This window comes from Scyliorhinus torazame, chromosome 6 (assembly GCF_047496885.1).
Source record: "Scyliorhinus torazame isolate Kashiwa2021f chromosome 6, sScyTor2.1, whole genome shotgun sequence".
NCBI lineage: Eukaryota > Metazoa > Chordata > Chondrichthyes > Carcharhiniformes > Scyliorhinidae > Scyliorhinus > Scyliorhinus torazame.
This window is the reverse complement of record NC_092712.1, coordinates 118,524,129-118,541,400: the sequence shown is the minus strand read 5'-3', so window position 1 is coordinate 118,541,400 and position 17,272 is coordinate 118,524,129. Positions and strand designations below refer to the sequence as shown.

Here is a 17,272-nt window from a genome sequence, read left to right as displayed (position 1 = left end):
GGTGGGAGGGGAAGTTTAATTGCCTACAGGACACACGGACAGGCAGATCAAACCCCAAATCGGGGAAAAAGTCAAACATGGCAAAGGAATTGGCCGTGTTCATGGAACAGATGGGAGCAGTGGACCCTTGGAAGCTCACACACCCAGGGGAAAAGGAGTTCTCCTTCTTCTCCGAGGTACACAGGGTATATACTAGGATTGACTTCTTGTAGTGGAGAAAACTATCCTTCCAGGGGTGGTAGGAGTACTCAGAAATCGTAATATCCGACCATGCTCCACACTACATGAGGTTGGAGATGTGTCGAGAACAACTCCCCCCATGGAGGCTGGACATGGCCCTCCTTGCCGACAAGGCATTTCCAAATGGTATCACAGGCCATAGACGTTACCAACAACCAGAACAGGGAGGTCCACCCTCCACCTTCTGGGAGGCGCTTAAGGCAGTGAAAAGGGGGGAAATTATTGCGTACAAGGCATGCAAGGATAGGAATGAGAGGGCCAGGCAGCAGCTGGTCGACTCCATACTGGAGGTGGAACAATGGTACTCCTCAACCCCGGCTGTAGAGTTACTGGTGGAGAGGAAGAAACAACAAATAGCCTCTGACCTGCTCTCCTCTGGGAAATCAGTGCACCAGCTCCGCCAGACACGGGGCACCTCCTACGAACACGGAGACAAAGCCAGTCATCTGCTGGTTTACCAGCTGAGAAGGCAGGCAGCCACAAGGGAAATAGCTAAGGTCAAAGACAGAAGCGGCAGGCTACCCGCCAGAAAATATCGACAAAGCTTTTGCAACCTTCTGCCAGGCGCTGTATACCTCCGAGCCCCTGGAGGGGGACTTGGGGATGAAGCAGTTCCTCGACAGACTGGACATGCCGATTGTGGGGAAGAGAAGAGACGGGGCCTGGAAGCACTTTTAGAACTGGGAGAAGTCATGGAGAGTATAAACTCCATGCAGGCGGGGAAGGTACCTGAGCCAGATGAATTCTGGGCAGACCTCTGCAAAAGGTTTGCGCCCGCATTGGCCCTGCACCTGCGGGAGATGTTCACAGACTCGCTACTTAGGGGCACCCTGCCACCGACACTGGCACAAGCCTCAATTTCACTGAAACGCAAAAAGGACAAATACCCGCGGAATGTGGGTCCCAAAGTCCCAACTCACTGCTCAAAGCAGATGCAAAGATCCTGGCAAAGGTCCTGGCAAAGCAGCTGGAGAGCTGTGTGCCAGAGGTAGTCGCAGAACCAGATGGGCTTTGTCAAGGGCAGTTAGCATCGAACATCAGGCGCCTGCTGAACATGATAATGACCCCACTGAGGAGAGAACACCAGAAGTAATCATCTCCCTGGACGCAGAAAAGGCCTTTGACAGAGTCGAGTGGAAGTACCTCATAGAGGTACTGAAACGGTTTGGGATCGGATGAGGGTTCACCTCCTGGGTGAAACTACTGTACAGTGCTCCCATGGCGAGTTGAGGGGGCGGGGGGCGGGGGGAGAAACAATCCAAGGATCCAAAAGAAGGTCCTACAAAGGAAAAGAAACATGGGAGGTCTGGCCCTCCCAAACCTACCATTCTATCACCGGGCGGCCACAGAAGAAAGAGTGAGGGGATGGGGGAAGGAACCAGGAATAGAATGGTGACGATGGAGGAGAGTTCCTGCATAGGGTCATCCCTCTGAACCCTAGTCACAACTGCATTTCCCCCACTGCCCGACCAAATACTCAAGAAGCCCAGTGGTAGTAGCCACGCTCCGAACGTGGTACCAAATGAAGCAACACTTCGGCCTCATCGAAATGTCCACCATGGTCCCCATCTGCAACAACCACAGGTTTACTTCCGCAATAATGGACGCCACCTTCAAAAGATAGAGAAGGGCATGGGGACGCTGACGGTTAGTGACATGTATATGGATGACAGAGTAGCGACCCTGTGGGGAACTCACAGAGATTCCAATTGCCAAAAGGAAATGAGCTAAGACACAAACAGGTCAAAAACTTCCTCCGTAAGGAAACGATGATGTACCCCCATTTCATTTGTTAGTCGAAGAACTGCTGGATGTGGGTAACCCAGGGAAGGGAAACTATAGGGACCCCCATACGGGCGACTGTTGGAGGAGGTTTGCTCCCCCCTGGACGAGACAAGGGAAAAATATGAGGAGGAACGAGGCATAGAAATTAGAGAGGACTCTGGATCGAAGCACTACATAAGGCGAGCTCCACCTCCACATAATAAGAATATAAGAACTAGGAGCAGACACAGGCCATCAATAAGATCAAGGCTAATCTTTTTGTGGACTCAGCTTCACTTACTTGTCCACATGTGCAGGGCTCACCCTAACGCAGCTAAAGGTGGTGCACAGAGCACACCTAACTAGAACCTGAATGAGTAGGTTCTTTCTGGAGGTGGAAGACAAATATGAATGATGCCAGCGAGGCTCGGTCAATTACACCCACATGTTCTGAGCCTGCCCCAGACTTGCCGGGTACTGGACGGCCTTTTTTGAGGCAATGCCCAGGGTAGTGGGAGTGAGGGTGGAGTCATGCTGAAAAGTGTCGGTCTTCGGGGTTTCAAACCAACCAGTACTCTTCCTGGGGAGGGGGGTCAACGCCCTGGCCTTTGCCTCCCTGATTGCCTGCTGGAGAATTCTGCTACGCTGGCGATCAGCAGCACCACCCAAGGCTGCAGATTGGCTGGTCGAGATGGCGGAATATCCCAAACTGGAGAAAATAACATTTGTCATCCGAGGGTCGGAAGAGGTCTTCCACAGGATGTGGAAGCCATTCACCAACTAATTCCAAGATCTATTCGTAGCCAGCAGCCATTAGAGTAGGGGGGGGGGGGGCAGAGGGGGAGACACAAGCGAGTTGAGGGATAAAGATGCAAAGGATAAGGGGGAGGGGGAAGGAGGGGACGAGGACACTCAAAGAAATCGAGAGGGACATTCAAAGGGGGGGGGGGGGGGTCACAGCCACAGCAGAAGGAAAAGCAATTGCATGTAAGTATCCGTACTGACTTCTACCTATCTTTTTACCTCCTTTTATTTCTTGCTCGTTTTGTTTCCCTCTGGTCAGTGCGGTTTTGTAAAATGTAACATGTGAGTTGTGAAATACAAAATGTGCAAACACCAATAAAAACACTTCAAAAAAGAGAATTTAGCATTCAGCTTGAGTGTGAGAATATTGGGAGTAAAATATCAGTGTTAAGCTTAAAAAAGGGAATTATGAAGGTATGAGGATGGAATTGCCAAAATGGACAGGTCAAATGCACTGGACAATTGATGAACAAGGGCAGATATTTGGGGAGATAATTCATTACTCCCAGCAAAAATATATCCCAATGACGAGGAAAGACTCAAAGGGGAGGAAGAACCTACCATGGATAAACAAGGAAGGAGGGTATTAAATTGAAAGCGGAAACATAAGCTGGCAAGGGTTAATGGTAGGCCAGAAGAGTGCAGCAAAAATGGTCTAAAAATAATCAGGAGGCAAAAAATAAACTATGAAGACAAGGTAGCAAAAAAAAAATAAGAACAGATAATAAGGGCTTTCTTTAGTACATTAAAAGGAAGAGAGAAGTAAAAGCAATCATTGGCCCTTTAGAGAATGAAACAGGGGGTGCAGTTATGGGGAACAAGGAAATGGCAGAGGAGTTAAATATATATTTTGCATCAGTCTTTACTGTAGAGGATACTACAAGCACCCCATAAATGTTGTGCAGAATTACAACCACATTAAATGGGTCAGGTTCGACTTCTGGGTGCGGCGATGACCAGCTAGGTCGCACGTTTCGGCACCTCCCGTTTGAACGGACTTTTGGGCTCTTATTGGGAGCCCCAACGGCAATTTTTGACGGCTAAACCCATTGTGCGGTGCAACAGAAGGGAATCCCCCCCGGATGTACATGGAGAAAGGAGATAATAGTGGCCGGATTGCAGAGGATCTTCTGGAGCAGCGGCAAGGAAGGGAAGCACGAAGCAAGATGGCGGCGGAGGGAGGCCGTTTGGTATGGGGCCCGGAACAGCAAGAGTTCCTTCGGAGATGTGTTGAGGAGCTAAAGAAGGAGGTGCTGGCCCCGATGCTGCAGGCGATTGAGGGGCTAAAGGAGGCGCAGAAGATCCAAGAATTGGTGCTTCGTGGCGTGAAGGCAAAGGCTGCCGAAAATGAGGATGAAATACAGGGCCTGGTGGTGAAGACAGAGACACATGAGGCACTGCATAAGAGGTGTATGGAGAGGCTGGAAGCCCTGGAAAATAGCTCGAGGAGGAAGAACCTAAGAGTTTTGGGTCTTCCCGAAGGTGCAGAGGGAGTGGACGTCGGGGCATATGTGAGCACGATGCTTCATTCCTTAATGGGACCGGAGGCCCCGACGGGCCCCTTGGAAGTGGAGGGAGCATATCGAACCCTTGCGAGAAGACCGAAGGCTGGAGAAATACCTCGAGCTATAGTGGTGAGGTTTCACCGCTATAAAGACAGGGAGATGGTCCTGAGATGGGCGAAAAAGACACGGAGCTGCAGGTGGGAGAACGCGGTGATCCACGTGTACCAGGATTGGAATGCGGAGGTGGCGAGAAGGAGGGCGAGTTTCAATCGGGCCAAGGCGGTGCTCCATAGAAAGAAAGTTAAATTTGGTATGCTGCAGCCGGCGAGACTGTGGGTTACACATCAAGGGAAACACCACTACTTCGAGACGGCAGAAGAGGCGTGAACATTCATTGAAGAGGAGAAGCTGGACAAGACTGGAGAGAGAAAGAACTTTTGTAATAAAGCAGTGGTATGATTGCATGGGACTGGGAATCGGAAGGGGGGGGGAAATTTACTCTTTCCCCTCGATGGGGGGGGGGGGGGGGTATGGTGAACTGTGGGCGCCAGTGGGGAAGGAGAGGGGGAAGGAGAGAGGGAGCTGCGCCATTAGGGGCGGGGCCGAGTGGGAAGCGCGGGCTTTGCTCCCGCGCTATGGTAATTGTGGCGGGAAAAGGGGGCGCAGGAAGGAGGGGGCCTTACACAATGGGAGGCTGAGGATAAACGGGGGAAGCCGAGGTCAGCCAGATTTTGCTGACTTCTGGAAGCAACATGGGGGGAGCAATCACGCTAGAGGGGGATCTAGCGGGGGGGGGGGTAACTGGGTTGCTGCTGTTAAGGGGAAGGGGGAGCTGCTACGGGATGGGATGGTCGGGACGGGAGGACACCGTTGGGGGTCAAGTGGGTGCGTGGGAACCGGGTGAGGAGCTGGTCTAAAAAAGGGGATGGCTAGTCGACGAGGGGGGGGGCGGTAAAGAGCCCCCCAACCCGGTTGATCACGTGGAACGTGAGAGGGCTGAATGGGCTGATTAAGAGGGCAAGGGTACTTGCGCACCTAAAGAAATTACAGGCAGATGTGGTCATGCTGCAGGAGACGCATCTGAAACTGGCGGATCAGGTCAGATTACGAAAAGGATGGGTGGGACAGGTATTTCACTCGGGCTTGGATGCGAAAAATAGAGGGGTGGCAATATTAGTGGGGAAACGGGTATTGTTTGAGGCGAGGACCATAGTGGCGGACAGTGGGGGTAGATACGTGATGGTGAGTGGCAGATTGCAAGGTGAGGCGGTGGTTCTGGTGAACGTATATGCCCCGAACTGGGATGATGCCAACTTCATGAAGCGTATGCTGGGGCGTATCCCGGACCTGGAGGCGGGAAAGTTGGTAATGGGGGGAGACTTCAACACGGTGCTGGATCCAGGGCTGGACCGGTCCATGTCTAGGACCGGGAGGAGGCCGGCAGCGGCCAAGGTGCTTAAGGACTTCATGGAGCAGATGGGAGGAGTGGATCCCTGGAGATTTACTAGGCCTAGGAGTAAAGAGTTCTCCTTCTTCTCCCATGTCCACAAGGTGTATTCTCGGATAGACTTCTTTGTCCTGGGAAGGGCGCTGAAGGTGGCCGGGACAGAGTACTCGGCTATAGCCATTTCGGACAATGCCCCACATTGGGTAGATCTGGAAGTAGGAGAGGAAAAGGAACAGCACCCACTGTGGAGATTAGATATGGGATTGTTGGCGGACGAGGGTGTGTGTGTAAGGGTAAGGAGATGTATCGAAAGGTATCTGGAGATTAATGACGACGGAGAGGTTCAGGTGGGAGTGGTCTGGGAAGCACTGAAGGCGGTGGTCAGAGGGGAACTGATTTCCATAAGGGCCCATAAGGGGAAACAAGAGAGCAAAGAGAGGGAGAGATTGTTGAGAGAAATTTTGAGGGTGGATAGGCAGTATGCGGTGGCTCCGGATGAAGGACTATACAGGGAAAGACGAAGGTTGCCCACGGAATTTGATTTGTTGACCACGGGCAAGGCGGAGGCACAATGGAGGAAGGCACAGGGAGTGCAGTATGAGTACGGAGAGAAGGCGAGCCGGTTACTGGCCCAACAACTGAGGAAGAGGGGGGCGGCGAGGGAGATTGGAGGGGTTAGGGACGAGGAGGGTGAGATGGAACGGGGAGCGGAGAGGGTGAACGGGGTGTTTAAGGCATTTTATGAGAGGCTGTATAAGGCTCAGCCCCCGGAAGGGAAGGAGGGGATGATGCACTTCCTAGACCAGTTGGAATTTCCGAAGGTCGAGGAGCAGAAGAGGACAGGACTGGGAGCACAGATTGAGGTGGAGGAGGTGGTAAAAGGGATTGGGAGCATGCAGGCAGGGAAGGTCCCGGGACCGGATGGGTTCCCGGTGGAATTTTATAGGAAATACGTGGACCTGCTGGCCCCGCTTCTGACGAGAACCTTTAATGAGGCCAGGGAAAGGGGGACGTTGCCCCCGACGATGTCGGTGGCGACGATATCGCTGCTCTTGAAAAGGGACAAAGACCCGCTGCAGTGCGGGTCTTACAGGCCTATTTCCCTCCTGAATGTAGATGCCAAGCTTTTGGCCAAGGTGATGGCGACGAGGATGGAGGATTGTGTCCCGGGGGTGGTTCACGAGGATCAAACGGGGTTTGTTAAGGGGAGACAATTGAACACTAACATACGGAGGCTGCTGGGTGTGATGATGATGCCCCCGCCGGAGGGGGAGGCGGAGATAGTGGTGGCGATGGATGCAGAGAAAGCATTTGATAGAGTGGAGTGGGATTACCTGTGGGAAGTGTTGAGGAGATTTGGATTTGGAGAGGGGTTTATTGGATGGGTTCAGCTTCTATACAGGGCCCCGGTGGCAGGTGTGACTACAAATATGCAGAGATCTGACCACTTCCGTCTATACAGAGGGACAAGACAGGGATGTCCTCTGTCCCTGTTACTGTTTGCGTTGGCAATTGAGCCACTGGCCATAGCGCTGAGGGGCTCTAGGAAGTGGAGGGGAGTACTTAGGGGAGGAGAAGAGCACCGGGTATCACTATACGCGGATGATTTGTTGTTGTATGTCGCGGACCCAGTGGAGGGGATGCCCGAGATAATGCAGACACTCAGGGAGTTTGGGGAATTTTCAGGATATAAATTGAATATGGGGAAGAGTGAGCTGTTTGTGATTCACCCTGGGGAACAGGGCAGGGGAATAGATGATTTGCCGTTGAGGAGAGTAACAAGGGATTTTCGGTACCTAGGGATCCAGATGGCCAGGAACTGGGAACCTTGCATAAGCTAAATTTAGTAAGATTGGTGGAGCAGATGGAAGAGGACTTTAGGAGATGGGACATGGTGCCCCTGTCACTGGCGGGTAGGGTGCAGGCGGTTAAAATGGTGGTCCTTCCGCGGTTTCTTTTTGTGTTCCAGTGCCTCCCTGTGATGATTACAAAGGCCTTTTTCAAGAAAGTGGATAAGAGCATTATGAGTTTTGTATGGGCTGGGAAGACCCCAAGAGTGAAGAGGGGGTTCCTGCAGCGTAGTAGGGATAGGGGGGGACTGGCACTGCCGAGTTTAAGTGACTATTATTGGGCCGCCAACATATCAATGGTATGCAAGTGGATGGGGGAAGAGGAGGGAGTGGCGTGGAAAAGACTAGAGATGGCGTCCTGTAGGGGAACCAGCCTAAAAGCATTAGCGACGGCGCCTTTACTGTTCTCCCCGAAGAAATACACCACAAGTCCAGAGGTGGTGGCAACGCTGAAAATTTGGAGGCAGTGGGGACGGCATAAGGGAGTGACGGGTGCCTCGGTCAGGTCCCCGATAAGGAACAACCACAGGTTCATCCCAGGGAAGATAGTTGGGGGATTTAAAGCTTGGCAGAGAGCAGGGATTGTGAAATTGAAGGATTTGTTCCTAGGCGGGACGTTTGCGAGTCTGGGAGCACTGACAGAAAAATATGGGTTGCCACCGGGGAATGCATTTCGATATATGCAACTGAGGGCTTTTGCGAGGCAACAGGTGAGGGAATTTCCGCGGCTCCCGGCACAAGAGATTCAGGACAGAGTGATTTCGGGGGCATGGGTGGGGGATGGTAGGGTGTCAGATATATATAGAGAAATGAGAGACGAGGGGGAGACGATGGTGGAGGAGCTGAAGGGAAAATGGGAAGAGGAACTAGGGGAAGAGATTGAGGAGGGGCTGTGGGCCGATGCCTTAAGTAGGGTAAACTCTTCGTCCTCATGTGCCAGGCTCAGCCTGATACAATTCAAGGTTCTACATAGGGCGCACATGACTGGAGCAAGGTTAAGTAGGTTTTTTGGAGTGGAGGATAGGTACGGGAGATGCGCGGGAAGCCCAGCGAACCACACCCACATGTTTTGGTCATGCCCGGTACTGCATGGGTTCTGGGTGGGGGTGGCGAATGTGCTTTCAAGGGTGGTGGGGGTCCGGGTCGAGCCAGGCTGGGGGTTGGCGATATTTGGGGTTGCGGACGAGCCGGGAGTGCAGGAGGCGAGAGAGGCTGATGTTTTAGCCTTTACGTCCCTAGTAGCCCGGCGAAGGATATTACTTATGTGGAAAGAAACCCCCAGGCGTGGAGGCCTGGATAAACAACATGGCGGGGTTTATAAAATTGGAGCGGATAAAATACGCACTAAGAGGTTCGGCTCAAGGGTTCACCTGGCGGTGGCAACCGTTCCTCGACTATCTCGCAGAACGATAAGGGAATTGGGAAAGGTAGCAGCAGCAACCCAGGGGGGAGGGGGGGAGAGGGGGAGGGGGGGATGGAAGGGCCCATCCGGGCCCTCAGGGATTTTGTACAGGTGTTTGTATACGAGTTATTTATATTGGTTTTTGTGACTTTATTATTTTGGATATTGGCTAGTTTTTATTTTTGTTGCTGGCAGTTGCCGTCTAGTTAATATATTATTTATTCTTTAAAAAAAAACGGTCATCATCATTATTCATATTGTTTTAAAGTTGCAAAAAGGCAAAAGTTTGTACTGTCTTTGTTTGACCGAAAAATTTGAATAAAATATATTAAATTTTTAAAAATGGGTCAGGTTCAGAACATTTAACAGCTCAAAACTGGTCATCCAATTCGGTAGGAGATTGGTGGGGCCCTGACAGAGATATTTAAATCTTCGCTGGCCACAGGTGAAGTGCCAGATGACTGGAGGATAATTAATGTGGTACCATTATTCAAGAGACATGCTTGCTAGGTGAATTGGACGTTCTGAATTCTCCCTCAGTATATCCGAACAGGCGCCGGAGTGTGGCGACTAGAGGATTTTCACAATAACTTCATTGCAGTGTTAATGTAAGCCTACTTGTGACAATAAAGATTTTTATTATTATTAGAAGCGTAGCAGGGATAAGGAAGATAATTACAGGCCAGTTAGTCTAATGGCAGCGGAAGGGAAATTATTGGAAAAAATTCTGAGGGACAGGATTAATCAACACTTGAAAAGGCAGGGTTAGTCAGCAAGGATTTGTTGGTCGGAGATCCTGTCTAACTAATTTAATTGTGTACTTTGAAAAGATAACTAAACATATTGATGAGGGGAGCACAGTCGATGTGGTTTACATGGACTTCAGTAAGGTCTTTGACAAGATCCTACCAAAAGGTTGGAGCCCATGGGATCTAAGGCAAGTTGACAAATTGGATTCAAAATTGCCTTGTTAATAGGAGGCAAAGATGGAGGGTTGCTTTTGTGATTGGAAGCCTGTGACCAGTGGTGTAACACAGGGATCGGTGCTCGGACCCTTGCTGTTTGTTATATACACTAATAACTTGCATGTGAATGTAGAAGATACAATTAGTAATTTGCAGATGCCACAAAAATTGGTGATGTTGTTGATAGTGAGGAGGATAGTCTTAAGCTTCAGACTAATATTGATCAGCTGGTAAGTTGGGCAGAGCAATGGCAGATGGAATGTAATACTGAGAAGTGTGAGGTGATGCATTTTGAGTGATCTAATAAGGTTAGGATACACACAATGAACGGTAGGTCTGGCGGGAGTATTGAGGAACAAATGAACCTAGATGTACAAGGCCATTGCTCCTTGAAGGTGGCAGCACAGATAGATAGGATGGTGAAGAAGCCATACGGAATGCTTGCCTTCATTAGCTGGGGCATAAAATATAGGAGTGTGGAAATCTTGGTACAACTTTATAAAACATTGGTTAAGCCACAGATGGAATATTGTGTGCAGTTCTGGTCGCCACACCATCGGAAGGACGTGATTGCGCTGGAGGGGGTGCAGAAGGGATGCACGAGGATGTTGCCTGGGTTGGAAAGTTTCAGCTATGTGGAGAGACTGGATAGGTAGGTTTGACTTCCCTGGAGCAGAGGAGGCTGACGGGAGATCTGATAGAGGTATACAAAATTATGGGAGGTATAACTAGGATTGTAAGAATCTATTCCCCATGGCAGAGGTGTTTAAGACCGGAGGGGAAATGGGATTAGTATAGAATCATTGAATCCCGACAGTGCAGAAGGAGGCCATTCGGCCTATCGAGTCTGCACTTGCCCTTGGAAAGAGCACCCTACTTAAGTCAACACCTCCACCCTATCCCCATAACCCAGATCTAACATTTTGGACATTAAGGGGCAATTTAGCCAATCCACCTAGCCTGCATATTTGGACTGGGAGGAAACCGGAGCACCCGGAGGAAACCCAGGGAGACGGGGAGAAACTCCACAGTCACCCAAATTTGAACCCTGGCTCCTGGAGCTGTGAGGCAACAGTGCTAACCACTGTGCTGGCATATTTGATGGTCAGAATAGACACAGTGGTTCGAAGGGCCTGTTTCCATGCTGTATGACTATGACAAGCTGCAAAATTACAAATCCCAAATATTATAAACTATTGACAATACAAAAAATATTTCAAAAATAAGATGCAGACCATTCCAATATTTAATTACTTCCCGATCAATCTTCTACTCAATGATAGTGGCACTGTGACACTGCAGGCACAGGATATCCATGCCAGTTCAGTCCTCACGCTACCCGTGTATCAAATTGAGAAACAAGTGCATTCTCCACATTTTGTTTTACACAAAGTTAACTAATTGCTGGAATTCAACCACATTGAACCAATGTTTTGCTGGCACTGCACGATGATTTATTTCATGTAATTGCTCTCTTCACCCTAACTGAATAATTGCCAAATAAATTCGCCAGAAATTTCAAGCTCATGACTAAAATTTGATTCTAACCTTTTTCTTAAAAAAAAGGTGTAAATGGAGAATTGTGATATAAATAAGGCAGCATTGCAAGGTATACACTTGCAGACCAGAGTTGTTTGTTCCTTCCATATCCCAAATAACCTGCAAGCCACTCTGCATTGAGTGTTTGTAATTCCAACTTGGTATTAGTTCCGTTCCTGATGGAGGAGGAGTGTGGATGTTGGATATGAACAAATTCAGCTGTCTAACCCTGAAGTTGAAGTGCTTGCTTAATGTTCAACCTCAAGGATCACAGTAATGTTTGGTAATTGATTGAGGAACCTGCAATGCCACTGTATGTACAAATGTTTATGAGTCCCATGTTAGGGATGGAGACAGGGACCAAAAGAAAATTGGATGAGAAAAAATTACTGGCCACTATTGCAATAAAAATTCTATATTTATCTATTTCTTTGAGGCTTGGTTCAATCTTGTAAAGCATATGGGTGAGTCTGATTATTGATTTTAAATAAACTTTACATACCAATGAATTGGAAATTAAATATATGACTCAGTTGTGTCTTCAAAGACTTTATACTGTGACAGGCTGAATTCCAGTGGTGCACTTCACACTGTAAGTCCTGAACAGCATCTTCAAGCTGTTTCTGCAAATGTTTCTCAAACTTGGTTATTTCATTATTGTTGCATTTAGTTGTGTAGAAATCTGCTTCCAGCCGAACACTTTTTTTTGGGTTGTGATACACTGAAAAACAAATGAGCAACAACAAATGTATTACAATGCTGCAACATAATGTCGCCTTAGACAGCACCTTCCAAACCCACGACTACTATCTCCTAGAAGGACAAGAGCAGCAGATACCTGAGAACTCCACCAGCGAGACTAGCTTCCCGTAAATGAATACAAAATAAATAAAATGTTAAAAAACTGATCATAGCACAAACAGTAAACTGGCTTTCATAACCAAACAGAAAGAAGATTTTTAAAAGTTCTTTCATGGGATGTGGGCGTCACTGTCTAGACCAGCGTTTAAATTTTTAAAAATAATAATCTTTATTACATAGAACATAGAAAATACAGCACAGAACAGGCCCTTCGGCCCACGATGTTGTGCCGAACCTTTGTCCTAGATTAATCATAGATTATCATTGAATTTACAGTGCAGAAGGAGGCCATTCGGCCCTTTGAGTCTGCACCGGCTCTTGGAAAGAGCACCCTACCCAAACTCAACACCTCCACCCAACACCAAGGGCAATTTGGACATTAAGGGCAATTTATCATTGGCCAATTCACCTAACCCGCACATCGGGAAAAGCCTCTAGTCGCTACATTCCGGCGCCTGTTCAGGTACTCTGAGGGAGAATTCAGAATGTCCAAATTACCTAACAGCACGTCTTTCAGGACTTGTGGGAGGAAACCGGAGCACCCGGAGGAAACTCACGCAGATACGGGGAGAACGTGCAGACTCCACACAGACAGTGACCCAAGCGGGAATCGAACTTGGGATCCTGGCGTTGTGAAGCAACAGTGCTAACCACTGTGCTACCCATATAATACTTTTCACTGTCCCTCGGTAAATGTGACAATAAAACAAATCCAAACCCAACAGTCAAGCACAATTATGTTTTTACTGATCTTCATGGACACACACTTTCCACAGGATTCAGGACTTGGAAAATGGACGGTGTTTGCTGTGCAGGTGCCCCTGCAAAAGTATGGTTTGGGGCCCGAACATTATGTTACAAATAAAGATTCACATACACAGCTTTTAAGGGTCAATCACATAAATACACTGCTAGATATTGAGAAACATCCATGAACGCTATACATGTGATGTGCAGCTCAAGATAATTAATCCACTTGATTAAAGGATGGGAACCAAGATAATACTGCCCTTATCACCATTTAATGCATTCAATCCATTGCAAATTGGCTGCTGCAACAGTAACTACACTTCAACTGGTAGTTTATTAGCTGTAAAGTGTTTTGGAATCCTAAGGTTGTGATGGTGCACTATAAATGCAGTTTTTTAATTTATGTATCTTTCTTGCAATCTGGAACAGCAGTGGTCAGGCATACGTCAGGGCACACATATGCACTCAGCACCTTTGCAGACAGCCTGGCACTGCTGTTGCCACATGGGCACCTTGGCACTGTCAGCCTGGCACCCTGGCAGTGCCACTCAGGCACCCTGACAGTCCCACCTTGGTGCCAGCCTGACACTGCCAGGGTGCCTAGGTGGCACTGGCAGGGGGTCTAAGGAACCCCTCATAAGTGAATTGGGACGTTGGGGGGTCGAGAGATCGGGCGCCATTTAAAAATGGCATCCCGATCTCTTCCTGTACCACTGCCGGAAATGACACTGAAGTGCGGATTCGGGTGGAGGTCCCTGCCAGGGCCTGAAATAGCAAAAGAGTGCCATTAGATAGCGGGTCGGGAACGACCCCACTGATCCAGCCCAGAACTCTAATTTGTTTTTGGTTAGATCTCGCACTAAGTGTGGGCTTGGCAAGGGATAAACTCCCCAAGGCCCAGAAAAATGACTAGGCGCGATTACCAGCCACGTCACGCCCAAACAGGAGCACAACGAGGCTTCTGGATGCTGGGAGAAGCCTCCTGTCAGCTTCCCGGCAGCCAGTATGCCTCGCGAGATCTACCCGACCTCACGAGGTAACGCTATCAGGATCCTGTCCACAATGGGCATGACCAAACCGTGCACACCTAAGTAGGTTTTAAACCCACAGAGGCCTACTCACCCGGGATCTACTGCCATCTAACGGCCTCCCCAGAGAGTCCCAAGCCGGGCAGCATTCAGTACTGGTCCAGACAAATGTGGACCAGGTGGAACGGCACCCATGAGGTCTCGCAGGCCATCGGAGGGCGCTGTGTGGTCAGGAACAGTGCAGGGTGAGCCCCTGGCCCTTCTCCTGGAACATGGCCAGTTAGGAATAACAGGAATGCGGAATATTTGGCTAATGGTAAAGTTCTTGAAAGTGTGGATGAGCAGAGGGATCTAGGTGTCCATGTACATAGATCCCTGAAAGTTGCCACCCAGGTTGATAGGGTTGTGAAGAAGGCCTATGGAGTGTTGGCCTTTATTGGTAGAGGGATTGAGTTCCGGAGTCGGGAGGTCATGTTGCAGCTGTACAGAACTCTGGTACGGCCGCATTTGGAGTATTGCGTACAGTTCTGGTCACCGCATTATAGGAAGGACGTGGAGGCTTTGGAGCGGGTGCAGAGGAGATTTACCAGGATGTTGCCTGGTATGGAGGGAAAATCTTATGAGGAAAGGCTGATGGACTTGAGGTTGTTTTCGTTGGAGAGAAGAAGGTTAAGAGGAGACTTAATAGAGGCATACAAAATGATCAGGGGGTTGGATAGGGTGGACAGTGAGAGCCTTCTCCCGCGGATGGATATGGCTGGCACGAGGGGACATAACTTTAAACTGAGGGGTAATAGATATAGGACAGAGGTCAGAGGTAGGTTCTTTACGCAAAGAGTAGTGAGGCCGTGGAATGCCCTACCTGCTACAGTAGTGAAATCGCCAACATCGAGGGCATTTAAAAGTTTATTGGATAAACATATGGATGATTATGGCATAGTGTAGGTTAGATGGCTTTTGTTTCGGTGCAACATCGTGGGCCGAAGGGCCTGTACTGCGCTGTGTTGTTCTATGTTCTATGGCACCATGGCAGTGCCATCCTTGCACTTTGGCACTGCCAAGCCTGGGTGCCAACCTGGCACTGACTAGGTGCCCAGGTGGCACTGCCAGCTGACATGGGCACTGCCAGGGTGCCAGGTTGGCACTGCCAAGCTGGCAATTGTTCATGTGCGCGATCAGGCTGGGGTGCCCTGCATGGGTGTTTGGGGGGGGGGGGAGGGGTCTAGGGTCCCTCCCATAGTGCATTTGGGCTCTCGCTACACATGGGGCGTTCCGGCAAGCGTACCTCTTCAGTGTACTAAATGGGGGTATGTGCAGCTTCAGCCGCGCGTTCCCCGCTGAGGCCACTCATACAATGCGAGTCGCGTTTTTTAGCCATGTGTTTCTCGACTCGCTTTGGGACTTTGTTCCCAATTAGTTGAATAGTGCCCTAGGTGTGTTTGGATAGCGCTGAGGAACTCGCCGACAGAAAATTCCCAGCAAAACCTGCCACAATTGACACTTAGAAACTTTTCCGTTAGTGTGCGCCCAAAGAGTGGTTGATTTCTGGTGTGGATCTCACCCAAAAAGCCAGCGAGAAACACCCGCCAAACATGCCCAAAATGGCACTTCGAAATTTTTGTTGAGTCGCGCCCATGGAGTTACATCCATCCCACACGGAATGGCGAAGAATAGCAGGTGGTAAGAAAGGGTGGATGGTGAATGGAGCAAGTGGTGATGATAAAAATTACAGTAATGATTAGGACTCAAGTGGTTGCAAGAAGTGCCTGTAAAGTATTTTTAAAATAACTTCAAATCAAAACAGGCATTTATTTACTGGATGATGTTAAATGTCTAGACTAGTTATCTACACCAGGGACTTAGCTGGATGGTGTCAAAGATACGTAGGCAACAGTGCCACTGTTATAACCCCAATAGAGGTCCCGGGATCAGGACTATATGATTTCCCGTGACCTCCACGGAATATGAACTTCCCCTTTAAGACAGGTAGGTCTTCCCCTCTAAGGGGGCGGGTTTCCCCTTTACAAGGAGAGCCCCAATTGTATAAAAACCCTGGCTTAGCTGCAGGCTGGGGGAGGAGTGTAGGAGTATTGTTATTCTATTGAAATAAACCTTGTTCTGTAATTTCTACTTTCATCTATGCGTTTTGCCTACCGTGGATTCAACAGCCACTAATTTGTGAGGTCAAGTGTGAACAACCCAATCAAAACGGAAGTAAAATCAATGGAAAAAAGATCAGAAATTACACAACACGAATGTAACAGAAAAGATGTGATTGTTGCAGGAATATTATGCAACAGGACATACAAGCAAGTGCAAGACTTCCAATACATAAGTATTTCATGAAAAGTTTTATATTTACTTCTCAAGAGGTTATTAAGCCATTAGTATAAAGTTGCATTGCAATCCTGAAGTAATTCAACTCTTGTTTTCAAGTAAAGTGTCAGACTACAGCAATTAAATCAATCTTCTGCTGAAATAAACAGCAGAACATTTAAACTATTGGATTTGACTGAAACAGACATGAGTGAGTATGTGATGTAGAGTAGGGAGAAAGGTTTAATGTATTAAGGATATCTGCATTTATGAAAAAGTTAAAAACCTACCATAGACTGTATACCTGACCAGTGTTGTTATTCGTTTCAGATCGAGTGTGTATGTGAGGTTGCAGGTGTAATTTCCAGAATCAACTACATAAATGGTGTCAAACAACAAGTTTCCATTATCTGTGAAGACAAATCGCTGAGATTCTAAATAAAACCAAAACAGACAAACACATGCGGTTAAATCAACAATGGTCAATGAAGAAATAACAGGTGCATGAGCAGCGATACAACAAAATTGTCGCTCTGTACCTTATTCTTTTTGTCAGAGAAACCTACGCTATAAATTGAATTCGGATTTATAGCAATGAATCACAGCTAAACTACACTAACATTATATTTTTCTCATCAATGATTCCAGTACCTCTGTGCCACATACATGCTGTGGGTCAGAGGACAAACAGGTGAATGGTTTCCAGGCCTCAGCCAACGCTATCCTGAACTAGTTACTTGAAAGTGTGCAACCATAACTACAGATGGACTCTCCTGGTGTTATTGTCTCTCATGTGGGTAG

The 17,272-nt window shown here is 48.5% G+C and overlaps 1 protein-coding gene across 2 annotated transcripts in view; it reads right to left on the bottom strand.

Moving 5' to 3' along the window:
* The window catches only part of LOC140424981 (zona pellucida-binding protein 2-like), a 159,140-nt gene that overhangs the window by 122,584 nt on the left and 19,284 nt on the right, over window positions 1-17,272 (bottom strand). The window contains exons 4-5 of one of the 2 annotated variants that reach the window (XM_072508722.1): window positions 16,762-16,905; window positions 12,019-12,237 (exon numbers count right to left, since the gene is read on the bottom strand). In XM_072508722.1, the coding sequence (XP_072364823.1) occupies window positions 12,019-12,237; window positions 16,762-16,905 (363 nt within the window). The remainder of the gene's footprint in view (window positions 1-12,018; window positions 12,238-16,761; window positions 16,906-17,272) is intronic. The other variant, XM_072508723.1, reaches the window with a different exon arrangement.